The 27,710-nt window shown below is 46.1% G+C and overlaps 1 protein-coding gene across 1 annotated transcript in view; it reads left to right on the top strand.

Annotated features, from left to right (window-relative positions):
• Nucleotides 1-27,710, top strand: part of INTS1 (integrator complex subunit 1) — a 526,883-nt gene that overhangs the window by 74,088 nt on the left and 425,085 nt on the right. Inside the window, 1 exon segment of the mRNA XM_078664951.1 lies at nucleotides 14,156-14,261. Coding sequence (XP_078521077.1) covers nucleotides 14,156-14,261 — 106 coding nt within the window.

Below are 27,710 nucleotides of genomic sequence, written 5' to 3'. Positions count from 1 at the left end.
CACCCAGCAAGCTCTCATAAGTCAGGTGAAGAATCTTGCGGGACCACATGTAATCGAGCCAGGCTTTATGGAAAGTACACTGCTTTTATAACCAGCAATTTGTATTAAAAAAAAATTAAGTCTTAAACATGTTAAGAGTTCATAGTCAAAAACTCACCCTGTCTTTTTAAATTCAGTATCCAAAGTGGGGCTTCAGCAGTGTGCATTATGCCATCTCTGCCTCGAAAGGCCATTAAAATCTCCTTGAGTTCATTGCAGAGCAGTAGGGATAATTCTCTTGCAAGGACTTCAGTGTTGACCATGGCACATCTTGGGTTTTCACCTAAGCCTTGCAACACTTTAAGGGGTGCACATCTCTTATGATTACCAGCAGTTGAAAGCTTCCCCTCCACAACCATATACATCTAAGATCTAGTGTTGGAAACCCCATGTTCCCTGCTAGGTTTTGTAAACTGATGTGAATTTGTGCCTGCAGACTTCAGAGCTATCTTGAACTGTGAATAGGAGAGAGCTTTTGTTCTTGTGCCAGGTTCTCGATCATCCAGGGGCACTCTGCTCCACTTCTAGAGCCAGTAATTTTATCGCTCTGGTGAATGTTCAGTTGAAACACTCTTTTCTGGATTGCAAGAATGAAGAAGATTATCAAACTACCTTTCAAGGACTCAGGATAGAGCATGAAAGAAAGCTTTTTGTTGCCAGGTGAGCCCTGGCATCTAACCACCTCAAAGGATCTATGTTGATACACCTAATCCATTTCATTGGACTTACTTGGTAAGTGGAGAAGTATGCAACTCTGGTTCTTTGAATTGACATAGCATTTGCTGAAAAGAAGAACACTATCTTCACATTGACAACTTTCACCTGAAAGCCGGATTTACACTTCACAGTAGAGTCGCCATCCCTTCCATGAGAGGAACCACTATGGGACAAAGAGGCGGGAATGTGTTTCGCCCAAAAAATCTTTGACAAAACTTCCACCATGTCCCAGCCAAATGAAGGCATTCCCATTTCTTAACAATGGAGTACCATGTCAGTACCTGGATGTATCTATCCGACTTTTTGTGTTTTGTTTTTCTGCATTTTACGCCGACAGGATATACTGTGGTGAAAGACCGCAATGCTTTTTGTGACGGTCTTTCAAAGTGCAAACATTGTCCCACATGGTGGTGGACCCATGATGAAGATCCGCTTCCTTCTTCTTACGGTGTTAACACTGTGGAAGGACCTGATCAAGGATGTTTCTGAAGCTCCTCCAAGTGAAGCTTATGCTTGTCTATATCATTGTTTGGTACTGTATTTAGATGTGCAGACAGTCTGCATTTAGTCTGGTATTTATTCAGTCCATCTTTGCTTACTCGCAATCAACCTATACAACCGACAGTTGGGCCCCTTCCTGTTCCCACCTGTCTTGCTGGTGGTCCTGCACTTTGAGTCATTTGTGTAATTGAATCACATTTTGTGGAATCGCTCTAGCCCCTCATTAGCTATGGTTTAGTGTTCAATAACTACAATTGATGGATTTCACTTCTTCTGGACCACTGGGTTAATCCAACTGTGAGTTTACTGCTTTGCCTTAATTTAACACTCTCATAAACACTATCAACAAGGTCAGCTGTGTGGCATAAGCGTGGTAGCGGTCATGTGGACAATAAATGTATATAGTCTCTGGCTTTGGGCCCTTGGTTGCTTGCCGAATCTTGCATCTCATTCAGTAAAGGCAACCTGCCCTGTCAGAGAGAATGATTCAAAAAGGGGGTGGTGATGGACAGAGTATCTGAGTTAATCAGAACACTCCTACCCAGTCAAGAGATCAGGGCTTGATCCATCACCGTTTTTTAGCTCACTGCACCATCCCAGTTCAGAACCTGGCTATATGCAAATTAGTCTGTCCCTGGCCAGTGCATCATGGGAACAGGGCAGACCAAACTACCAAGCCAATTCTTTACTGGAAAGGAAACAAGCTTCCGGGGACCGGTTTCTGGCATTACAGCCGTCTTCGGCCCGGCTTGCTTGAATCCTGATGGTGCAGTGAGCAAGGGACTCATGTCTGAGCATACCCTTCCACGCTTGTGGTGGCCAAAACGATTCAAAAAGGGGGTGGTGATGGACAGAGTATCTGAGTTAATCAGAACACTCCTACCCAGTCAAGAGATCAGGGCTTGATCCATCACCGTTTTTTAGCTCACTGCACCATCCCAGTTCAGAACCTGGTTATATGCAAATTAGTCTGTCCCTGGCCAGTGCATCATGGGAACAGGGCAGACCAAACTACCAAGCCAATTCTTTACTGGAAAGGAAACAAGCTTCCAGGGACCGGTTTCTGGCATTACAGCCGTCTTCGGCCCGGCTTGCTTGAATCCTGATGGTGCAGTGAGCAAGGGACTCATGTCTGAGCATGCCAAGTATATGATCATTTTCAAATTTTTGCATAAAAATGTTCGCATATGAGGGGGCCCCCCCAAAACCCATGGATGCAGAGTATCATTGGATTAAAAAATTGAACTCCGCCCAGCCGATTGGGTTGAATGATCGCATAGAGCACGCGTGGGTTCTATGATTCATCGTCTTGTGCTCAGACCCTGTTTCCCTACATTATATATGTCTAGTTGCCATGAGATGATGTTCGATAGTAGCTTTGTCAAATTATTCTGACAATTTTTTGTTTTACTGTATACATGTGTGTTCCGTTTTTCATTCAGTTCTTTCATGCAGTCGCAATGTTTTACGTTTCGCGTCCACTATGCGCTTAATGCTTATTTATTTAACGCGATCACTGTTGTCTTATTGTTTTGAAGCCGTTATACTCAGTTCACGTGGCCGCCGTCCTGCAACGCTATAGGTTGCAACCGCGATCACGTGACATGTAGTACAACCTATGAGTACGCAGTTAGTTGGGGAGTGACAAACCGGTTGTTATCCACTGAAGCGCGAACGCGCGTTTAAACCTGTAAGTTTGTTTATTGGTTTGCATTTCGCTTGTGTACAGTTATGCCAGTGCGTTTAAACTTAAACCAGCAACTAATGCGTAGATTTTCTTATAAGCACATAGGTGGAGCTTCCTTTTGCTCATTTCTGCATAGTTTAGCCAGGTATGTATTGTTTGACTCGGGTTCTTTTGGGTTCTTGTTGCACTACCTTTTTCGTTTTCCGTTACTGTGAGAGTCATAGCGAGATTTTTGACCATGTTGCCGGGTGACTAATTTGGTCCTGTTTGGTTTCCTTTATTTAGACCCCTGACGAAGGGTCATGGCTGTTGTTTGACCCGAAATGCATTGGGTATTTTGAAAATTTGAAAGCTTTGGATGAATTCAACTATGGTCAATACAACATAAGATGGTATTATGTTGGCAAGAAATATAAACAGCAAATATCAAGTCTAAAAACAGATTTTGAAAATTTTGAACTGCAAATAAATGTGAATAACCTTATGAGAAAACTGTGTTTTCGTGATAATTGGAGAGCCCAGTCTAGAGGCTAGTGGTCCTAACCTCAATATTTATCTCAGTTTCCAAGGCACGTTCAGGCTACGTGCGACGACGAGGGCTCCCACCAGGAAATTTAAAGCAATCTTTGTTGAAAGAGTTCACAGAGTGCTCAGGATAACATACATTGTTTGTCGCAGATGTGAATTGCACATCCTGGTTTGCGAATGATTGGTGGTACATCTGGCCTTAAGTAGTTAGTTTACAAATAATCTTAAAAAGTGGGATATCTACTTTACTGCTTCCTATGATTAGGTTTAAAAATCTTAGGAAGTCGTTGATATGCATACGTTACCCAATGGTTACATCTGAGTATAGTCCTTAGTCAAACCATCTGCAGAAGCACATGTAAATATTTTACGTTAGTGTAGCTAACTATTTGTTGTGGTTGTAGCAAGACGACCCACATTTGTTTACAGAGGCTTTCTTTAAATGCTTTTTGTGGTAGTGTGGGCAAGCAGTTTAGGCTTATCAAAGGGGGCGTGTTAAACATTTGTTGTACACACAGTCAATAAATGAGCCACACACTCAATCAGGAAATTCGAGGCAATTTAGAAAAATAATATAGATTTTTATGTTCATTTAATCTCCAGGATCTTCAAGATCAGAAAGTACTTTTCGGGTTAGAGATTTTCAGAAATACAGAAAATAACAGCTATAAGGTTTGAGGCATGAGTCTTGAATGCAGTAATGTTATCATATTGCAGAAAGATCTACTATATAATGATACTTGCAATCAAGTTACAGGGTTGTTTTTCTGGGCTTAAGGTAAGTAGGGGCCAAAGTCCGCCGTCGCTATGTCCCCGTTGCGGAATGGCCGAGGCTGATTTTGCCCATATGTTCTGGTCTTGTACGAGGTTGGCTGAATACTGGGGAGGGGTGCTGACTTGCCTGAATGCTGTCACGGACCGGCAGATAACGTTGGATGTGGGTACTTGCTTACTATTATGGTTCCCTCACACTCCTCGTACCAAGGTCACTAGCACATTTTTTGATTTGGGTTTGATTTTGGCTAAACGGGAGATTACCATGCACTGGAAATCCAGCCAGGGTCCCAGCTATATCCGTTGGAAGGCAACTCTTCAGCGCTGGGCGAGGGCTGAATCCACGCTGCGTATGCGGCAGGCTAAGCGGCTAGACAATGACAAGGCCTTGGATGTGGCCAGGGCATGGGAAGCCCTGGTAACAGCGCTTCCAAGGTCTGAAGATAGTTCCAGCGAAGAAGATGAGGAGAGCGTAGTGTAGGGTCGATGAGAGGGAGGGTGACTCGTTTCCAAGGTACGCGTTGTGGACGCTTCTACTGTGGGGTTGTAGGTTGCAGGTGGGCCCGCTAGGAGTAACGACATTACTAGGCAACAAGAAACAAGCAGGACGAGATCTTACTGATATAAATGTTTGTCAATTGCACTAGAGCGCACTGACAGGGGTGGGAGGGATGGAGGGTGGTTTGATAGGGGTTTGTTAGATAAAAGGCACCTCAAGAAGTTATTTCATCCTGATCCACTTATGATTGAGATATGTTCTCTCTAATGTTAACCTGATTATATGTCCTTCTGCCAATAAAAATTGTTTTTATAAAAAAAAGTAGGGGCCAAAGTCCTTAGAACCACCAGCATTTCAGTTTACCTTCCCTGGTGTGTCCGGGTGCGCAGGTGCTGCTTGCAAGAGTAGCCTTTAACGCTACAGCTAAAGTCAATGGGAAAACCTGTAGGAATAAAAAAGCTGCAAGTGGGGACTAGCCCAGCAGAACCCAAAGCGGGTGTCTTGGCTCTAGAGGGTCTCTGGAGCAAGTTTGCATGGTCGGTAGGCCCAGACTAAGACTGTGGGGCTTGGGTGCAGAGGTATTTTGTCCAGCGCGTCACTTGCATTGGAGGCTCTCACTTTTTAGGTCGACCTGGAGATTGGGACAAAACAGAACAACTTGTCCACTCGATGATAGCCTCTCTGATGCTGACATCCCATGTCAATGGGTCGGTATTGGTTTTGTTGGTGTCTGGACTGGACACTGAACAAGCTTGGCTGCTGCAAGGGCTCTGGTACCCCGGGTATTGGGGCTGGAAGCCTCCTTGGGGGTCAAGCGTCTCGAAACTCGCTGGAGAGACAGGGTGACCTCAGGGAGCTTTAGGAACCTTCTCCTGAGTTGCTGCAGCATCTCTGGCCCCGGTGGTCAGCAAATCTGTGAACCGGACTTCGCGGGGTGGCTGGAGGGAAGTGGCTCCTCCACTTCAAGTGAGATTCTGGCTGGTTGGCAAAGTGCTGGCAGCCCTCCAAGGCTCTGGGAGGATGCACAGCTGCAGGATGAGTCAGGCCTTTGCAATTGTTAGGAAAGGAAAAGATAGGCAGGGTTTGGTGCCAAAGTCCACAGCTAGTCCACAGTTCTTGCGTCTTTGGCTCTTCTTTGTCCTTCTTCTCGGCAGACAAATATGAGTTCTTGGTGTCAGGGGGCCTCCTATATACTAGGTTTAGGGCGTTCAGGGGAGTGAATGGTAGTGGCCAATGGGCTACTTACCCCTGGGTTCACTACACCCCCTATATGACTACTTCCTGTGGGGAATGGGCATAACCCTGTCCGTGAGTTCCTGATTCTACCAAGCACAAGATGTTGGAATCCTTCTCTTGTGAAGCCATCAGGAAACTTATCTTAGGGGTGTAACTAGCCCAGTGGTGCAGCACGCCTGCTTGCACAGCTAATTCCCCACCTGTCCTGCTGCCAAAGTGGCCTAGAGTTGGGGGTGGCATCTCCCAGGTCTAGGAAGAAGGTGGGGTTCATTTCAAAGTTGGCATGGGCTTTGAAGCCACTGTCCTTGATATGTTAAATCGTTAACCATCCTGCTGGAGGAGATGTGAATACCTTCCTCCGAAGCAGGCTTTATTTCTGGCCTCACAGCGTGGGCTTAAACCTGCAGGGTCCAGGTGCGCATTCATCTGTGGTGGCAGACTGGTTGATACTGTTCAGCCAGCACACTAGATAGTGGTAGGTTTGAATTAATTTCACAAGAAATCTTGTAGTGGCAACAGTACAGATTTATTAAGACACGGTCAAACTCCATAGGTTTCAGTAAAGCCATCATGTACCTGAGTAACTTGTAATTTCCAGTGCCCTGTACATATACTTATGATGGATTCCCTGTTCACTTGTACCATCTAGTAATTGACCTATACAGCACTGGGGCATATCTGTCCATGCTGATAGGCCCTCACATGTAATATAAAACACAAGGCCTGCTGTAGGGGTGAGTTACATATATTACATGCAGTGAATTTGGCATGGCATAGAATGAGCGTACCATATTGTGTTTTCACTCATGGTGTGCTCCATGATACACAGTCTGCAATGGATGGCTGCTTGCAATTTGTATGAGGGTGGCATAATACATGCTGCAGCCCTTAGGGACCCACTTGGGTACCCAGACCTTAGGTACCAGGGGTACCATTTACTAGGTACTTACAGGGGTGCTAAAGTGTGTGCCAATTGTACCACAATAAGAACCATTTACCTTGTTTTAGGGAAAGAACACTGGCACTGGAGCCTGGTTAGCAGGCTTCCGTGCACTGTCCGAGTCGAAAACCAGCACAGCACCTATTAGTTCTAATGGGGGTAAAAAAGTTGTTTGGACAGCGACAACATACTTCCCGTTTCATACAGTGGCATATACATTCTCCTCCTATACCAACAGATCTAATTTGCCCACATACTCCAATCATATGATGTAGGTGCAAAACATTTGATGTGAAAAAACATTTGTCACTACCCATTATCATAACTTTTCGAGTTATTCTTCCACTTCCCCATTCCACGTCCCTGGATAACACCCAGATTAATAGGAAAATTGTCGGCTGTGAGAAATCCATCCTACTTGCAGATTTTCCACAGTCATTAGATGCATTTTTGAAGCTAAATATCTGCAGATCCAGATTCTATAATTGGGAACTACCATTTATAACTTTAGAAAGCACTTGTCATGCACCTAAGATCAATTTGCTTTTGCACAAAACTTTTGTATTGTCACAAACATACGTTACCGCACAGAATGTTGAACAGTTTTTTTCAATGTGAATCTCCTAAAGATCAGAGCCGAAAGTGAACATTGAAGGGACTGACATTAGATTTTGCTTTACTATATGCACAAACTCTCTTTATATGAGAGAAACATAGATTATCCAGTATTGGGGTATCTTTCATAGATTCACGTGCTTAGAATCATCCCCGACGACGAGGTGGGAGTCTCGCGGTACAATAAAACATATATATTACAGTCGTAATAACATTATTTTATAGGCTATAGTGGATAGCAAAGTCACTACATTAGCCTATCTTAGTCTTTTTGCAAAAAGAACCAAACTTGGAAACCAGCCAATCAGGCAGCAGCACCCTCTAGAACCTTCCCCACAGAGAGGCAAACCCTCAGATTTTCTACCGCACCTCGTGTGTTAGGGAGTCTCCCTGAGCTCTGCTCAGTTTTTTCCTTGTAACCTTTACTTCTTGAGAAATAATGTCTGATTCTTCCAAGAAAAGCTTGTTCTTGCCTTGTTCTTCATGTGGGAAGAAGAGATTACACTTTGAGGATCCACATAAAGAATGTATCTACTGCCTTTACCCAGCTCACAAGGTCAAGGACTGCAGGATCTGTAGAACCTTTCCTGCCAAGACCTTGAAGGATCGAGAGGGACGTTTTTTGGTACGGCTGGAGAAGTTAAAAGCGTTGTCTAAGGTGGTATCTGATGGAGAAGGCAGTGTGAGTCCTCAAGCCTCCACCCCTTTAACCCCTTTATCTAAGAAGAGGGATAGATCTGGAGATCCACCTGAAAAGCAGAGTAAGACCCTGAAGAAATCTCACTCAGAGATTGGTCACTCTTCCTCAAAAAAAGAGAAATCCTCATTCTCTTCTGAGGTAAAATCTGGAGAAAAGGTGAAGGTTTCTTTGAAACTACTTCAAAATCTCTTCCTGAGCCTCCGTCGACGTCTAAAACAATTTCGTTGACGAGAAAGTCTCCTCAGAAGGTGAGTGGACCTTCAGCGTCGAAGAAAATTCCGTCGTCGACGAAAGCCCCGCCGACGACGCCGTCGACGAGTATTACATCGCCGTCGATGATGCCTCTCACGTCGAAGCCTGCTTCGTCGTTGGCGATCCCGTCGACGATGCCTCCACCGTCGACGACGATTTATCTTTCGTCGACGGGGATACTGCAAGTCCCGTCGACGAACCTGCCGACGCTATCGTTGACGTGCCCGCCGTCGACGATGCTGCCGTCGACGAGCCTACCGTCGACGATGATTGTGCCCTCGATGACGAGCCCGCCGTCGACAACAAAACAACTTCAACTATGACTTTTCTGTCGACGGCATCCATGATTACAACGTCGACGGTGTCATCTATTACAGCGATTTCCACAGAATCTGATTCGCCATCCATGTATATTTCAGCTACGCTGAAGCGTAAAACACCCGCGTCTTTGCAGATAATGCCAGTTTTGAGCTCCAAATTAACTTCTTCCAGGCAATTTTACCAGGATGTATCTCACATTTCACCTTTACCTCCTAGCCATTATTTGGAGGAGTCTGATGATGATGACCCCTTTGGGCAAGCACATGACCCTTCTCAGCTCTGGATCGAATATCAGGAAGATGATGATGAAGACGAGTTTTATGAACCATGTGAGTCTTTGAGAGGGCCTCAAGAATCGTTCCACCAGGAACCTATGGTTCAGATGCCTGCAGCTTTGCTTCGTCCTTTCAGCGATGCTGAGGGACTATAATAATCGTTTTCCTCCGATTACCGTTCCAGAGAGAACTCCTGCACCTATAGAAATGCAGCCTGCGACCCCTGCAGCACCAGTCTCAGACCCCCAAGTAGCGTTGCCTTCACAATTTTTGCATGATGATGACGGAGACGCGGTGGCAGAGGATGGAGAACTTCCAAATTCGCCCACTACTGTGAATGAATGGGAAGAATATCTTATCCCAACACAAGCTTGACCAGTTCCTTTAACTGCTGATTCCCCTCCTGAGGACATAGGAGGTTTCCATTCGATTATGGAAAGGGCAGTCTCTAGATTCCATCTTACAATGCCAGTGCAAAAAATAGTGTTTTCTATATGATTTTAAAGATCTAAATAGGAAGTCCACTCGCTCAATTCCTATAATTGATCATATCTGGGAGGAAGGAGTGAAGATCATGAAGACTCTGTTTTTTATTCCGGCGATGCTCCCTAGGATTGTCAAAAAATACAAGGCCCCAGACGACGCCCCTGCCTGTCTTTCTGGTCACCCTAAACCAGATTCCGTTATCTCTCAAACAGCGCAGAGGAAGTCACTGAATCCTTCGGCTCCAATAACAGCTCCACCTGACAAAGATGGTAGGCGCCTTGACAACATAGGCAAACGCTTTACCACTATGGCGGTTGCTACAGTTCGAGCTACAAATTGTTTAGCTATCTTAGGCAGATATGATAGACAACTATGGTCCGATATTTCACCTTATATAGAGTGTCTGCCTGATGACAAGAAAATAGAAGGAAAGAAAATTCTCATGGAGGGTGAAAGAGCTGCTTCTGAAGTCATCGATATCTCTATGGATATAGCTTCTCTGGGATTTCGCCAGCTGGCCGGAGCAGCTACCCTTAGACGTCAGGGCTGGCTGAAATCCACTAACTTTTGCCCTCAAGTCCAAACAAAAATTTTGGATATGCCCTTTGATGGCGATCTACTGTTTGGTAACAAATCGATGACGCTTTGCAAGATATAGAAAGGACACCAATACTGCTAGATCATTGGGTACCTTGCAGTATAGAAAAACACCTTTTCGAGGAGCAAGGGGCAGAGGTTCTTACTCCTTTTGTGGAGGTTACCAGAAGTACCAGCAACAAGGTGGCCAGAGTCGTTACGGATATCAACAGCAACAGCAATCTTATAGAAACCCTCCAGCAGCCGCTTACAAGCAACAAGGCAGGAAACGCCAACCTCAGGGCAGAGATTCTGCCAGAAGACAGTGACATCTCATTGCACCTGCACCAGATCTGCCACAAGGATCCCAAATTCCAAGAGTCTCCCAACATCTCAAAAATTGGAAGCATGTAACCACAGACAAGTGTTTATTGGTTATCATAAAATTCGGTCATACCCTGGAATTCACCAAATTTCCCTCTCCTCATCCACCTTTAAAGAAAAGCCAACCGCATCTTTCCCTACTCAGAAAAGAAGTGAAAACTATGTTGTCAAAAGGGGCGATAGAAAAGGTTCCTCGCTCTCAAACCGGAAAGGGATTTTATTCTCGCTTTTTTCTGATAAAGAAAAAATCTGGGATTTGAGAATGTTTAACAAATACCTTCAGAAAAAATCCTTCCGCATGGTAACACTCCAGGACATCCTTCAGCTACTATATTATGCAGATTTTATGACAACATTAGATCTTCAGGATGCGTATTTCTACATCCCAATTCATCCCAGACATCGAAAATACCTGAGATTCACTGTGGCAGGTGCACATTTCCAATTCAAAGTCCTTCCATTTGGCCTGCACTCGGCTCCAAGAGTCTTCACCAAGTTTCTAGCTCCGGTAGCAGCTCATCTCAGGCTGCAAGGAATCCAACTATTCCCATATTTGGACGACTGGCTGATAAAAGCTCCATCATTTCGTTAGGCTTCTCTCGCAAAAACACAGTGCCTGCAAATTTTTCACTCTCTGGGCCTATCCCTAAACGCCCAGAAGTCAAGCCTCTATCCTTCCCAAGTAATCCAATTTCTGGGAGCAAGACTAGACACTGTTCAAGACAAAGCATTCTTTTCAACAGACAAAATATCTCGCCTCATCTCTCTGGCATCAAATCTGCTAAAAAGAAAGTTCTCTTCAGTGAGACTGGTCAAATCGTTTCTGTGGATTTTGTCATCGGCAATTCTGCTAGTGCCTCAGGCGCGGCTAAGAATGAGGCCAATTCAAGAGGAGTTGGACAAACAGTGACTCCAAATCTCAGGTTTGTTCGACGACATAGTTTAAGTAACTCCAGTTATGAAAGAAACTCTGTCTTGGAGGTTTTCCAAAAATTTCTCCGTAGGGCTCAGTTTTCAACCTCCAATTCCGATTTCATCCTCACTACGGATGCTTCCCTGGAAAGTTGGGGTGCCCATCTTCAAGACCTCAGTATAAGAGGAAAATGGTCTGCAGCAATGTAAAAAATGCACATCAATTTTTTGGAGCTTCGAGCAATTTTCCTGGCCCTGCAGTCTTTTCTACCTCGACTCCAAGGGTCTACAGTTCTCATCAGAACCGACAACACCACTTGCATGCATTATTTAAACAAGCAAGGGGGTACCAGGTCTCACATTCTTTCTTAGGAAGCTCAAAACATCTGGAAGTGGCTTCTCTTGCACAATATCGCAATCAAAGTGGAACATCTTCCAGGAGTCCAAAACACCTCGGCAGATATTCTCAGCAGGACAACAAAAACTTGTCACGAATGGAAACTGAATCAAAGGATTCTGGGCAATATCTTTCAGAAGTGGGGCAAACCAAATCTGGATCTCTTTGCCACCAAAAGCAATCGGAAGTGCCTTTTCTTTGCGAGTTGGGAACCGGAGAAAGGCTCCTGGGGGAACGCTTTCATGAGATGGACGGGAATCTTCGCTTACGCATTCCCTCCTTTTCCTCTGATCCCGAGGCTTCTACCCAAGATGAAGAAGGAACCGGGCTGCATGATTCTTTGTGCATCGAAATGGCCACGCCAGTACTGGTTTACAGAACTTCTCCTTCTCTCCAAGTGCAAGCCATTCCGCCTTCTGATACTGCCGAATCTGCTGTCAATGAGCGAAGGTCAGATTCTTCATCCTTGCCCAGCTCAACTGCAACTCCATGCGTGGTTCCTGAATTCACAAATTTCAAGGATATAAACTTACCTCAAGAATGCAGAGACATTCTGAATAAAGCAAGAGCCCTGTCTACGTTACTGACCTATGCCTTAAAATGGAAGAGATTCTGTTACTGGTGCAGCAACAACAACTTACATCTCTTGGAATGTTCTTCCGATAAGGTTCTGCCTTATTTATTGTCACTTTCTAAGTCTGGTCTAATGTTCGCTTCGGTTAAATTGCATTTAGCCGCAATTTCTACATACAGAAGATCCTCAGGGATGGCATCACTTTGTTCCAATTGTCTCATTAAGCAGTTCCTGAAGGGACTTTTCAGAACTTTCCCACCTATTAGAGCTCCTCCTCCGGAATGGAGACTAAATCTAGTTCTACAACAACTGATGAAGCATGCATTTGAACCCATTCATAAAGCAGATATTAAATATCTCTCGTGGAAGACAGCTCTCCTATTAGCTCTCACCTCTTCCCGACGAGTGAGTGAAATACAGGCGTTCACTATAAGACAACCATATTTTAAGTTTACTAATGATTATGTCCTTTTGAGAACGAATCCCATGTTCATACCTAAGGTTCCTACTTCATTTCATCTCAATGAACCTGTGATGTTACAGACTTTCTTTCCTAATCCGTCTTCCGCGGCGGAAAAGTCATTACATACTCTGAATGTCAAAAGATGCTTGAAATTTTACATATCTCGGTCTGTGTCAGTCATCAGTTATTTCCCTCATAGTGTGGTCCCAAGCCAGGATCAGTTGTTTCTAAAGCTACTATCTCAAGGTGGATTGCATCCGCTATTCAATTCTGCCATTGCAAGGCAGGACATCCATTGTCAAATAAGCCTAAAGCTCATTCTACCAGGGCAGTGTCCTCATCTACGGCATTGTTCGCTGGTGTGTCTTTGGACAAGATTTGCCGGGCTGCAACCTGGAAAAGTGTGCATACTTTCACTCTGCATTATTGCCTGGATCTGGCAACAGAAGCAGAGTCAGCAGTTGGACAAGCAGTACTACAAAACCTTTTTAGATAAGGTAAGCCTTATGAGGAGTGTATATTGTTTCTGCTACTGTAAAGATTTTTTATTGCATTCAACCGTTGTTGGTTATGTGTATGACTTACTCTTTCTCACAACAGATATGTTTGTATATTTTGCATTGGTTTGACATGGTATCTCTTGAACTTCTTATGATACCCACCATCCACTATGCATCTAATTATTATTATTTACTGCTAGCTACTTCGATTCTAAGCATGTGAATCTATGAAAGATACCCCAATACTGGATAAGAAAACGAGTTACTTACCTGTAACTTCAGTTATCCAGTATTAGTATCTTTCATAGATTCACATGCGACCCACCCACCTCCCCGGAGAGGCTTACCGTATCATGATGGCATACTTACTATCACTGGTGCTACGAAAATCTGAGAGTTTGCCTCTCTCTGGGGAAGGTTCTAGAGGGTGCTGTTGCCTGATTGGCTGGTTTCCAAGTTTGGTTCTTTTTGCAAAAAGACTAAGATAGGCTAATGTAGTGACTTTGCTATCCACTATAGCCTATAGTATAATGTTATTATGACTGTAATGTATATGTTTTATTGTACCGCAAGACTCCCACCTCGTCGGTGGGGATGATATTAAGCATGTGAATCTATGAAAGATACCAATACTGGTTAACTGAAGTTACAGGTAAGTAACTCGTTTTCCTATTGATGGGGGTAGGAGGAGAACCTTGAGCACCTTGGGTTAAAAGTACACCCTGGATCTTGCTTTGCAGCCCTTGGATTTGTAACTTGTTCTTCTGGTTTATTTGCAGGGAGCAGCCCACACCCCTCAATGACTGAAGACGAGGATTGCCAAACGGAGCTCCTAATAGCAGAGGAGAAAATGAGTCCAGATCAAGAGGGCCAGCTCATGCCACGGTATATTTGTTTATTTAGTCTGACACACTGAAACACTGGGGTAGCCCCATAAACTGTTGAAATAGACAATCAGATCATGAATTCCACATTGTTAGTTACCGCTTATGACTCTGCCTTCAGTTGCTGCTTGGGGATTTGGTTAGTACAAATCATAGCTTATGATAATATTATGATGGTGAGCTCTTCCATCAATGTAATGTTTTAGGGAGCAGGTCCTCGTGCCTGCCTCCCCCTCCCTCCTGCGACAGTTCTCCTGTCCAGTTTGCCCGCAGTCTGCTACCCTATGTTTGTGCCGCCTCTGCTCATTTCTCGCTCTGTTTTACCTTTTCTGCTCGTTTTTCTGCCCTCTGTTTTGCCTTTTTCTGCCCTCTCTTTTGCCTTTTCTGCCATCTGTTTTGCTCTCCTGTGCTCCATTTTGCCTCTCCTGCTCGTTTTTCTGCTAACCGTTTTGCCCTCTTCTCCTCTGTTTTGCCTTTTCTGCCTGTTCTTCTGCCCTTTGTTTTGCCTCTTTCTGCTCGTTTCTTCCCTCTTCCTGCCATTTCCCTCCCCCCGCCACCCAGCACCCCCCTCCCCCCAGGACCTACTCAATGGATGCGGCAGCGCGACCCCATTGAACAGGTTTCCTTGTGCCACCTCCTCCTGCAACAGTTCTCCTGTCCAACTTGCCTTCAGCCCGCTAGCCTGTCTACCTTCTGCCCTCTGTTTGTGCCTCTTCTTTCTATTCATTGTTGATTTCCACAATGTTTTAGTGACCTCTCTACAGAAAGGTAAATAGATACTCCCCTTAAAGTAATACTTTTTTTCTTTTTCAGTATATAGACTCTGGTTTGTAAAAATCAGTTCTTTAGCATATGATCTTCATTGATATTAATGAGTATTATTAATGTCTCCACCTGTGCGGGTATCAAGGAACATATTGTAAACAGAGAACACTTGTTTCCAAATTAAATTAGTTCATATGAAACGTATTTGTTTTTGTTTGTTGTAAATAGCCAAACACTGACTAAGTTGTTTTTTCCCAAACTTTGTTAAATAATGAAACCTAAAACAAAGGCACAAATAAACAGTTAAAATCAAAGAAAAAAACACTTCAACTTTAATCCGTTGACCGCGGTGCAAATTCTGCCGCAGTGCTGGGGAAATAAAGAGTGGGTGCAGTTCGGCCGGCCGCCAGCTGTCCACCGCACACGCCCACTGTGACGTCGGACTGCCGGGGGCCGTCTGATGCATGCAAGGGGTTCAAATAGATTGGCGCCATCCTTGAACCAACATTGATCTGCATTGGCAGTTATCTCTAGTATATTTCTATTGTGGACCAACTGTCTCCTTAAAGACCATCTACACGCTCGCGTCCGCTCTCTGTTCTTCACACTTGCCTTTTAGAGGCTGCTACCAACATCCAAACTGTTGATTAAACCATATTTCTCCGGTTCTTTGACACAATATATGTTCTATAACTCAACGCTAATACTCTTTTCCCAACTAACATCGAAGAGAACGACCTTAACGTCGAAGTGAACAAGCATACCCTTGTGTTTCATCCCCTAGCAGCTAAAACGTGTCACGTTTGACCAGGTAACTGTGATTTTCATTTTTTAATGAGTGCATTGACAACTCATTTCCAATGTAACAGAAACAATTCATGCTTTCCTTCCAAATGGGTATCCCCTGTTCAGCAAATATAATAAACTGATACACTAGGGGACAAATTAGAGACCGCCACTTAACATAGGTGGTCCTGAGCGTGTACCCGTTCATCAGTTTCCTTTACAGATCGATGCCATTTTACAAGATGGTCTTTTGGAGATGCTATGCCCAGAGACCCCATGTTTCACCAACCCTTCTTCCTCATCTCTGCTCCCTTGGGACAGTGGAAGTTGGGGGTGGATGTTTGTTCTTCTAGCATCCGATATCTGATAACGCCGGGGCTTTTTGTGGCCTACATTTTCTTCTTCAGAGTGGCATCTATCAACTGATCTCACATCTCAACCTGTGCCGGGATCTAGTGCTATCAGCCCTGCTTGTGACAGGTGTGTTACAGTGTAAGCTTCCTCTGATGTTTACCGGGATCCATTTGCAAATCCCTTTGAGAAGAAAGTTGTGCTCTTGCTGGTTGATGTTCACCTGCTTCAAGGGAATGATTGTTGGGAGGATTGCATACTCACTCTCAGACACTGAAGCACAAGTCGACACCCCAGTAAGTCATGGGATGTGTCTAGGCTGTTCTCCATCTCGATCCTTTCTCATACTCCACACCTTGTCTAACATCTTTTTGCTTTGTTGCTCGGAGGGGTCGGTGTCACAACACTGTTTTTACACATTACTTCAACTTCTGTCTCAGAAGTGGGCATTGTTGTTGGCCTTTTCATCATCCTGCTGGGTCACTGAGATTCCGGCCTTATATTCAAATGAGCACTATGCTTTTCCCAACATAACATTATCCCTTACCCAAGACAACAAAGGGAGGGCAATGTTGAGGTCACTAAGCAAAGATCTTGGATAAGATAAAAGACGAATAATAGGAGGGAAACTCTGATAACTTTAAAGTTTACTAATTGCACATCTGTAAGCACTTGAAATTCGTATTTTTTTTGCTAGAACCTGTGGTTACCTCTGCTGCTTAAGTTGACAAGGGAGCCAGTGTCAGGCATTGCTGGGTAGCTGCAGATCAAGGATATGACGTGATGTCAGCACATCAATTGCTTTCACTTTTGCAGCAATGATGTTTCGTGTTTTAAAATACATATTGACAAAATAAAAAATCCTTCCACTTAATCTCTGTAAGACGGAATTGGAGGAGATTCAAGATGATGTTTCTATCTTAGATGGTAGTGGATATTTTTATGGTTTTTTAAATGTAGTAATTTGAAGTCAGCTAGGAGTGGTTATGTCTCATTTCTACTGAAAAGTCTTCATTCTACTATTTTGGCATTGAGTGGATCAATGGAATATTTAACAAGCAACAACTATGGAGAAAACAGACTAAGAAAAGTTTGTTTGTTAGTTTGTGTGAACAAAAAGTGGGTTGGTGTCTACTTTAACCCAACTTGTAATTGAAGTGTGTGAGGAGTCGACTTGGGCATACATTGGGCATACATGGGAAGTTGAGGCAATGTATTTGGTAGGTCGGTGAAATTTAGAAATGGTTATTGACCTGTAAAGACATTCCATAGTTTCTACATTGGTGATGCCAAGCTGGTACTTCACTCCAGATAGGCTCTGCTTGATGGATCTTGGCATGAATGAACAGTGTGGGAGACTTTGTGGGCAGGAAGGGATAGTCTCACAGCTATTATGGCAACACCAGAAGTTGAGGATCTCTTGTAAGAAGTCCTATCGTCTTTAGGGTAAGAGATGGGGGAAGTCCATTCCTGGTGATCCTTGCTCTTTTTAAAAAAAAATATGTTTTTATTGACGTTTTCTCAAGGTCATACTTTAATAGCAGACAATATACATTCATGTATATGAACAGTTAGGTTTTAACTAAAAGGTACATTCTGGGTATTATCACATTTTTTTCACTCAATAAAAGTATTTAGTTGGTGTGGCTTAGCGGGCCGTGATGGCGGACGTAGCTTAGAGGAGCTCCGTCCAGCCCGCCAAATATCCGGCTTTATATCCTGTCTTCCCTCCTGATCTCATTGCCCTAGACGACGGAGCGGTGCCCTGAACAGTGCGGCTGTGCTCCGGTGCTGTTCGCAGAGCTCTGGGAGCCCCGATCGCCGTGGGAACGGAGGTTCGCCCTGCGGCCTAGTCTGTGCGAGTGCAGCCGGGGCCTTGAGTTTCACGCTCCCCGGTCCGGGAGCGCGGTGAGCGACGGCAAGCGGCGGAGTGAGGCCGGAAGGTGCGGGTGGGCCCGGTCTCATCCCGGAACAGCCGGGTCCCCCCGCTGCGGCGGCCCGGAGGTCGGGGGCGATTGTTGGTGTAGGGGGCGCGCCCCCCCGGCGGCCGGGGCCAGAGCCTGGCTGTGGCGAGGCCTAGTGACTGGGTCACGGCCGGGAGGTGGAGTTGGGCACCACCTGCGGTTGCGTGCCCGGACGGCAGACGGCATCAGCGGGTGATCGGGGGGCAGATCGGCCGTGTGGGGAGGAGATAGGGCGACCGGTCTGGAGAGGCACCAGGGATCCTGCCCCACGGTGCCCAACGGAGATCTTGGGGGTGACGTCCAGGTATATAGGTGACATCCTAGTGGAGTGTGTCCCTGGCCGCAGACGACAATGACCAGAGGTGGGAGTGGTGGAGGGTCCGCGAAACAAGGACCCATTGATAAATACACTGAACCGAGTGGTGGTGCTGGGGCCGCTGGGGGCCAACCCAGTCAGAGGCCTGATAATGCAGCATTGATGGCGGCGATAACCCAGTCAAGGGATATGCTTGACGCGAAAATAGGCGCCGTGGGAGCAGATGTCTCACTCTTGCGTCAAGATCTGCGGAACGCAGTGGCTCGCATCACAGAGGCCGAAACCAGGATTTCCGGGGTGGAGGATGATGTGGTGATCCTTAAGCGTAAAGTGATAGACATGGAGAGTGTCCAGAAGGGGCTAACCCTGAGAGTGGAGGATGCAGAAGGACGGGCCCGGCGGAACAACCTTAGATTTGTGGGATTCCCGGAGAGCTGCGAAAAGGGCAACATTGAGCGCTTCCTGACTCAGTCGCTGGAGAATCGGCTCCCTCCTGAATCCCTATCACGATGCTTTGTGATTGAACGGGCCCATCGGGCGCTGGTGCAGAAGCCACCGGTGGGGGCCCGTCCCAGGCCTGTGATCGCCAAGTTACTGAATTATCATGACCGCGAAACCATTCTACGGGAAGCGAGGGCGAAGGACTCTCTCATGTGTGAAAACCAAAGGATCCTGATATTTCCGGACTATACCCGGCTTGTCCAGCAACAGAGGCAATCGTTTACTGCGGCCAAGGCGCGCCTCCGCGACCTTAAGCTCCCGTATGCCTTACTGTATCCGGCTCGCCTGAGGGTGGTGTTCCAATCTCGTGCCCACTTCTTTGACACCCCGGAGGAAGTGTTCCGTTGGAATGATGAAACGGTAAAACTGAAGGTGCACACGCCGCCGGGCCAGGACTCAACTCTTCCTTGAGTGGCACACAGACGCAGACCGCCCGGGGCTCACGGAGTAGAGGGAACTGGAAGTCCAGATCCAGAAGGCGTTCCTCCCCCGGGGGCGCCGCGAGTGGCGGAGCGGATGCCCCGGAGAATCCGATCACTGATCCGTGAACATTTAACCGGCGAGAGGTGAAACCATGGTGTACTTAACCCCATGTGGGTGTAACTTGAAGGGGCTCTCCGCCAGAATGGCCGCAGGGCCGAGAGGGGCACATGCGGAGACTAAAAGATAGTGTATATGTGGATATGGGGCAGTGGGGGATCGGATGGGGGATCGTTAAGGGGCGGACCACTTCCCCGGGCTTAAGGCTTGTTGGGGGGGGAGTTGGGTGAATGGGAGGTTTTTTGGGGATCCATTGGTGTGGACAGCCTCAGGTCCTACTTTGGGGATCGGGGGTTGCCCAGGCCGCGACAGGTACTTCATCATTTTTTGAGGTATGGGGGTGGGTGTTTTGGGGGCGGAAGGAGGGGGGTGGATTGGGGGTTGTGGGGGGGGGGTGGGGTTTGGTCTAATCTGCACAATAAGTATGCAGTCTCGACAGTTGGTGTGTATACGTCCTCTGGGCCCGTCTCTTGGACTATTGCCATGCATCCCCCTAGATGACGGTTGAAGGTACTAGGCTGATGCTTCCTAGGGCGTCCATACGGATTCTTAGCTGGAATGTGCGGGGGGTGCTTGATAAGGTGAAGAGGGGGCGTTTTTGTGATTGGGGAAACAGGAGGGAGCAGATGTCCTGTTATTGCAGGAAACACACATGCTGGGCAACAAGACACTTAGTTTACAGCGCTATGGATTCCAACAGGTTTACCATGCAGGTTTTGCAAGGGGGTCCAGGGGAGTAGCCATTTTGGTTCACCGCAGGCTGTCCTACGTTCACTCAAAGCAGTGGGTTGACCCGCAGGGCCGATACATATTTATTAAAGGGATGCTTGGTGAGGAGCCCCTGGTGTTGAAGAGTGTGTATGCCCCACCCCCATTTCAGTGGTCGCTAGTAGAAAAGTTTGCTGTGTGGGCAGAAATCCCTGAGGCGCTAGCAGTGATTGGGGGTGACTGGAATGATGTCATGAATGTTCGGGTGGATCGCTGTAGACTGGGGGGTGGACAGGTAGTAGACCTGCCCACTAAGCTAGGCGATATGGTTCAGGGGATGGGATGGGTCGACACCTGGCGATACCTCCACACGCAGGATCGAGAATATACATATATATCTGCAGTCCATAGGTCATTTTCTAGACTGGACTATGTCTTCGTCCCACGCGCGGTAATTGGTAGAGTGAAATCAGCCAGTATACTACCACGGGGGCTCTCAGACCACTCCCCGGTGGAGGTGGACGTCTGGTTGGATAAGGGGCGGCAGCCTTTCCGATGGCGCCTCTCCAAGTGGCATCTTCAGCAGGAGGATTACCGGAAACATATGGGGGAGGCTATTGCCCATTACTGGGAGGAAAATGTGGGGTCGGTCACGGATGTTGTTACACTCTGGGAGGCCCTGAAGCCCACATTGCGTGGGGTGGAGATCGCCTGGGTTGCAGCGGCCCGTAAAAAGCGTAGGGATGACTTGGTGAAGGCCGCTGCGCGTATTGAGACACTAGAGGGGCAATGCAGTGGAATTCGGGAGGGTAGGGAGTTAGTGCAGCTCCTATTGGCACAGCAATCTTATGCGTCTCTGCTGCTCGACGAGGCTCGGCAGGTGTGGTTAGCGACGCAGAGCAGAATCTATCAGTGGGGTGATAAATCGGGCACTATGCTCCATAGGCTCTGCCAAACACGCTTCAGGCGCAGACGCTGCCAGGGATTACGGATGCGGCCGGGGCCTCGATCACAGACCCCAAAGACCTGGCGGATAGTTTTGCATCATACTATGCAGCCCAGTATGCTCCGAAGGAGTGCCTCCCTGCGGCGGTAGTGGATCAGTTCATTGCTGACTTGCCGCCGCGGGCAGTATCGGAGGAGGCGCGGGAGCGTCTCGAACTCCCCCTAACCGCTGAAGAGCTAGGCACGGCCCTGGGGGAGCTTAATACAGGGAAGGTACCCGGGCCCAATGGGTTCCCAAGTGAATTGTTTAAGAAATACCACCTCCAATTAGGAACACACTATAGGGCAGCATTGGAGGCGGCAAGAGAGCAAGGTTGCCTCCCGGCAGACTGGAGACATGCGGAGGTGGTGGTGTTCCACAAACCAGTCAGGCCCCCGGAAAGGCATGAGTCTTACCGACCCATCTCCCTCCTCAATGTTGAAGCAAAGTTACTGGCTAAGGCGCTAGCGAATCATCTCCTTCCTTATATAGCGGAGCTGGTCCATCCGGACCAGGTGGGGTTTATGCCCCAAAGAGCAACGAAGAAACCCAAGGGAGTTAGGTCCTTAACTGGGACAGGGGCAGGCTGGACCTTTTATCAATCAGGAAAACAAAACAAGTGCCTGCACCCTCTTTGTTTGTTGTGACAAGATTATTCTATTTCAGACCAAACCAATACTTAATTACGTTCGATCAGGTACCTTAATTTGTACCACTCACATTTTATTTTTTAACAAAATTTCATACGTGTTTTTTAGACAGAAAAACAAATACACATTCATATTGACTTAATTTTCACATATACATTTCATACAAGACAATGCAAATGTATTTACAAATTATACTTTGTATAGTCGCTAATGCCTGTTTAAAGAGGACTCTGCGTGATTCCAGATACTGTTTTCTCCAGGCACGCTCAGCCTGTTTACACTGAAGCTTAAGCTGCCGAAGTTCTTCTGAGTACCATGGCATAGCAAGATTAGTCCTAGCCCTAATTGTACGCATCGGAGCCAAGGAGTCTAGAGAAGCCAAAATTCGCTGACAGAGAGTCTCGTAGCTCACGTCCACACTAGCTCCCAATGTAAAGCCGTCCAGAAGCAAAGTAGGCAGGGTAGATTGTTTAAGGAGTCTAGACCATTGTCTACCCATCCTAGTACCACCCACACTACCTTTCTTTGCTATAGCGGCTATACATGAGTGTATACTGTGGTGGGCTGGCAACATCCGGTCTCCTGTTGTACTATCAGGCCTCCCATCTCTTGATTCTGAACGACTGGTGGTATGGGGATAGGGGAGACCCTGCCTATGCGCTTGAACGCTATCTTATGGGATCGGATACACTTCACACTATTTTATTTTCGGCGCGGTTGAGGAAGTGGTTGCCGCAGGCTACCCAGGTAGTATTTCAGGTCTGGAGACATGCACCTGTCCTGATGCCAAACAAATTGGGAATTGATGCGTCTGTCCTTTCCAACTATCGGCCTATATCACTCCTGCCATATATGTCAAAAATCTTGGAGAAATTGGTGAATAGAAAATTGTCTAACTTTTTGAAACCCACAACTTATTAGATCCCTCACAGACTGGTTTTCATACCAATAACAGTACTCCGTTCACATTGTTAGCTATTTTTTATGACATTAGGCTAGCTGTAGACCTGATCTTACTGCACCCCTGATATTACTTGACCTTTCCACGGCCTGCGATACGGTCTCGCATAGCAGGTTAATTAGCAAACTCTATGATATCGGCTTACAATCAAAGTCTCTACAGTGGCTGGTTACCTTCTTAAAAGATAGATCATACTCAGTGCAGCTTGGCACTTTTAGATCCAATTCCCACAAATGTGTTTGCGGAGTTTCACAAGGCTCATCTTTGAGCCCAACTCTTTTCAACATTCATGTGGCTCCATTAGCAACATACATAAGGAAATGTGTATCTGATGATTGTCCTTATGCCGACGATACCAGTTGATTATGTCACTGGGTGAGAAACTTGAGTAAACCTAAGGCAAGTTGCAGTCACTGCTTAGAGTTAAACATAGATAAGACTGAGATCCTGCTATTCAGTGGGGCCATCTATTTTGGGTTTCCTCTTGATGGCCTAACTCTCTGGGGGATATAATCACCCCTAAGAAATCTGCCGAAAACCTCTGTGTGATTGTGGATGACTCTTTCAATGCAAGAACACATCAAGGCTACTTGTGGCAAATGGTTGGCATTCTCAAGTTACTGAGAAGGTTGTTTAATTGGATTCTAATAGCATGGCAGAAAACCATAGTCCAGGCCTTGATTACTAGTCATTTGGACTATGGTAATGCCCTCTTTGTGGGCATGGCGGGTAACCTCTTTACAAGATTACAGGTAATTCAAAATGCCTTGGCCAAGTTATAATGTAACATAGACAGATTTGGCTCTGCATCAGCTTGCCATATAGTGCTACACTGGCTTTCCAGTTCTGAACAAATCTAGTTTCAACCTCCTTGCCATGCTCACAAGGCCTTGTATAACACCAGACCATAGGTTCTTCAGGCTAGAGTTGAATTTTACAGGCCGGCACAGAAATAGAGATCCTGTACAAGAAAAGGGATTTGCAGAAGTCCTGAAATTACTTCTCCCTACAGAAGAAATGGGGGTTAGCCTGCTAATGGAGGTTTTGTAGCCTGTGCCTTTGACTTATTAATCCTTGCTGCCTTTCACCAAGCCCAACTGATGTTGTTATGGCCGTCTGGTCAAAACCTTGTTCAACCTTGCCAGTGAGTCAGCCTATTGTGAGATGGAAAAGGCCTGTGTCACGTGGCCCACAATTCCTGACTTCCATTCAACCCCAGAGAGCTTCATAGTTCAGGCTTCCATGAGCTAAATTAATTTGATAATTCGACTGTCCCATCTTTATGTGGATTAAACCCAGATCCTTGTGACTGGGAGTGAATGTTTGCATTGTTCAGCATTCCGTCCAATTGTTTCTTTTGCATTTTGTGCCCTAAATGGGAGGGTACGCCCAGACATGGGTTCTGTACTGACTGCGCCACCGGATTCAAGCTAGCCTGACTGATGAGGGGTGATGCCCTGAAACACATTTTGCTTATCACAATATAATGTAAATATCAATGTATTTTAGAAAAATTAACGATATCATTCACACGTTTATTAGTATTCTGGGTGAGATAATCCTTGCCTCTGTGTCCTCAATGGAGTTGAACATTATTGAGATGTTTGCTAGAAATGTTTTCCTTCTGTGTCGGGACCAGAGCTCAGACTTAGCTTGTCAAAGCATTCTCACAACCAGAAAAGCAACATCAATAATAGGCTTTAAATAAAATGTGTTAAAAATCAAACCAGATGAACAGTCTGAGACCTTTGTGATGTCCTCCAACCTAGAGCCCAGCACAAATGGTTTTTAAGCCATAACTCTCTTTGCTGAAATTGCCCCAAAAGTACAGATATGAATCCCTGCTTCTGCTATTATTCACCTTACCCACCTGAAAAATGTAACTGAAGACACTGTGAGAAAAGGCTTCTGAAGAGCAATGAGCTATTGTGTCTGCTATCAATTCTAATTTCAATAGTACACTTCTGATATGCTCTGAAGCATCGTAATACACACAATTAAGGATTATATGGAAATCAAGCAATCTTAATACATTTTGAGTGTGTCGTACTACGTATGGTAATATGAGAAATGCCTTTTGGCAGAAATTCTTTTCCAACTAAATTGACTTTTTACATCATATACTCTTCTACAAGATCTCAGGCCTAATCTCATTGCCAATGTCGTTGAAAGTTGTTTTCAAGATAAATCATAATTCGAAGGACACCTTTATAGAAACCTCAGCATCACATTTACATCCCAGAAGAGTATTGTAATCTGGGAGCAGGAGGTTTTGGTAACCTAATCCGCTTCATCCGTTAATAAACCAAAGTTTGCTCCTCATTTGATTTAATAGCCATGGGTCAGAAATAGCTGACGCAAAACGTTTTACTGACTTTTAAACTAAACCATCGGAAGCCATTTAGGACACAAAATGTATGACTAGGTTCACATCTGCCCCCACGAGATTCACTCGCCATTCATCACACCAAATTACCCATCTCTTCCAGGATGAAAAATATGTTTTAGGAGTACACAGGGCCAGGCCTGTTTAATGTAAACACAGCTTGTTCTGAAATTCCAGGTATTTGCTTCCAACCCCTGAAATTGTCCATGCTATGAGGGGAGGTTGGCCTGTTAGCATTAGTGGTCGGAACTCCCCTACTGGATCTGGCAGTCACCTCTAGACAATGAGAAATCATCACCCGAGCATCTCAGTAGACCTCTAGAAGAACAGGACACCATTGATGTGTTTATCAAATGGTATTTACCAGAAGAGCCAGGTGTCTTCTTGTTTGGGAGGCTGCCCTTAGGATCATCACAAATGGTGGGAAGGTGTAATGTTGCATCCTTCAAACATTTTGCAGTAGGGCATTTGTCGCTTGAGTCTCCAGGTCGGCTCTTCAGCTGAAGAATGAAGGACGTTGTGTATTTAGATACAAGACAAACAAGTCAATAAAACATGGGCCCTACTTTTTCATCAGATACTGGAACATCAGATATTTTTTGTTGAAGGCAGAAGTCCGTGCTTTGTTGATAATCCTTGGCTTTCTTCATTGGCAATTAAAGCAGATCAGCCACTGAGTCTACTCGAAAGCCATTAAATTCTATTGTGTTATGTTAGTTTGAGAACTGTATGTTCGAGGCATATGAGCTGCAGATTACACACTGTGCATAGATGGCCACCTAGTTTTGGGCCCGGATGTTTGCAGTTTGTTTTTGTTGTAGAAAAGTCTTCGGAAGTCACAGGATAGGTGACTCCTCCTTTGGATGATACTGCGCATGGGCATCGGCTCCATCCCCAGATTGTTTTTTTCCGCCACCGGGCTCGGATGTGTTTCCAGCGCTCCGTGTTGGAACCGATTTCCTTCGGCGTGCAATCCTCACCGGCTTCTAGAATTTAGTGTCAAACGTGTTTTCCAGTCGACGCTACTCTTCAACATCGAGGACTTCGATTCCGGTCGTCGACGACGGCCTTCGGGCCTAACTAGGTCTCGACTCCAGCTCATGGAAAGGACGCCATTTAAAAAGTGTCCTCAATGTGGGTGGAAGTTTCCCCACACCGACCTTCATGAGGTGTGTAACCTTTGCCTCTCCCCGGAGCACGAGGCCATAGACTGTTCCGCATGTGCCTCCTTCCGCTCCAAGAAGACCATCCGGGACCGAAGAGCTAGGAGAACAATGGCTTGATCTTCAGCTCCGATTCCAGACGACATCTTCGCAGAGGGTGTTGACGTCCCAGAACAACATGGCGTCAACAGCAACTCCGAGGCAAAAGAGTCAGATGTTGAGGACGTCACTCCAGCCCAGCGGGTCGTAAGTAAGACCGTCAACCCCGACCCTTCCTCGACACACCCAAAAAAGGCTCCGGTCATACCCTCGCCCTAGGGCTCGGGTGCACACCGAGACAACGCTTCCACTGCCCCACCTTCGGGCAAGGCTAAGAAGCTACCTAAGCCTTCATGCGACTCGTGCTCGAGTCGACCTCCCCACGGTGCCGGCGCACACCTCCCGGCACCGAAAAAGACAACATCGGCTGCCACGCCCACATCGAAACAATCGGCACCGAAACATACCGCTACTCCATCGGCACCGAAACCAAGGTCGGAACCAAGCAAACACGCTTCGGATTCGAAAAAACAACCGGATCCGAAAACTGCATCGGAACCGAAAAAATCATCGGAGCCGAAAAAACAATCGGAACCGAAAAAGACCCCTGCTTCTCCTGTTAAAGACATTGTCAAAAAACCAAAAGAAGCCACTTCGGTGCCGAAACCTTCCACCAGATGATCAGCCTCCTGCAGAGGACTTATTTCACCCAGACCCTGCACAAAAGATTCTGGTTCAAGATCCAACCACTGGTCGACTAACTCTAAGTTCAAAGGAACGACCGCTGGATAAACCTGCACCGGCTCCTCCTCCAAAGAAGAAGGACATAGCTACATCCCCCCCTAAGACTTCCTTCCCCTTCTCCTCCACCTATGCCATCACCACCTGCTCCCCTACCACAACATTCCCCTACACCCTCTATCATACCACATGATGACAATGGGGATCATAGCTCTGATGACATAGGGGGTAATGCAGATGATCCATCTATTCCTCCAGGCTCACTTGACCCATGGAACGATTATAACACCCCAGACGTCCCAAATGTCCCTCAGGACGGCATATACCCCTCTAGGCCTTCCCCACCTGAAGACACTATGGGCTTTAATCAATTAGTACACAGAGCTGCACAGTATCGTGGGGTGGGCATGTATACTGACCCAGTAGATGAAGACTTCCTAATGGATACATTTGATAATGAACAAAGGTCCTCATCCATTTTACCCATGCTCAAAGGAGTGTTTAAGCATGCTCCTGAAGTCTTCAAAGACCCAGTTAGAACTCGGGTCATTAATTCACGAATAGAGAAGAAATATAAAGCTGCACCTTCAGATC

Source organism: Lissotriton helveticus, chromosome 10, assembly GCF_964261635.1.
Source record: "Lissotriton helveticus chromosome 10, aLisHel1.1, whole genome shotgun sequence".
NCBI lineage: Eukaryota > Metazoa > Chordata > Amphibia > Caudata > Salamandridae > Lissotriton > Lissotriton helveticus.
The sequence above is the reverse complement of the archived record's forward strand: the minus strand, read 5'-3'. Positions and strand labels throughout refer to the sequence as shown.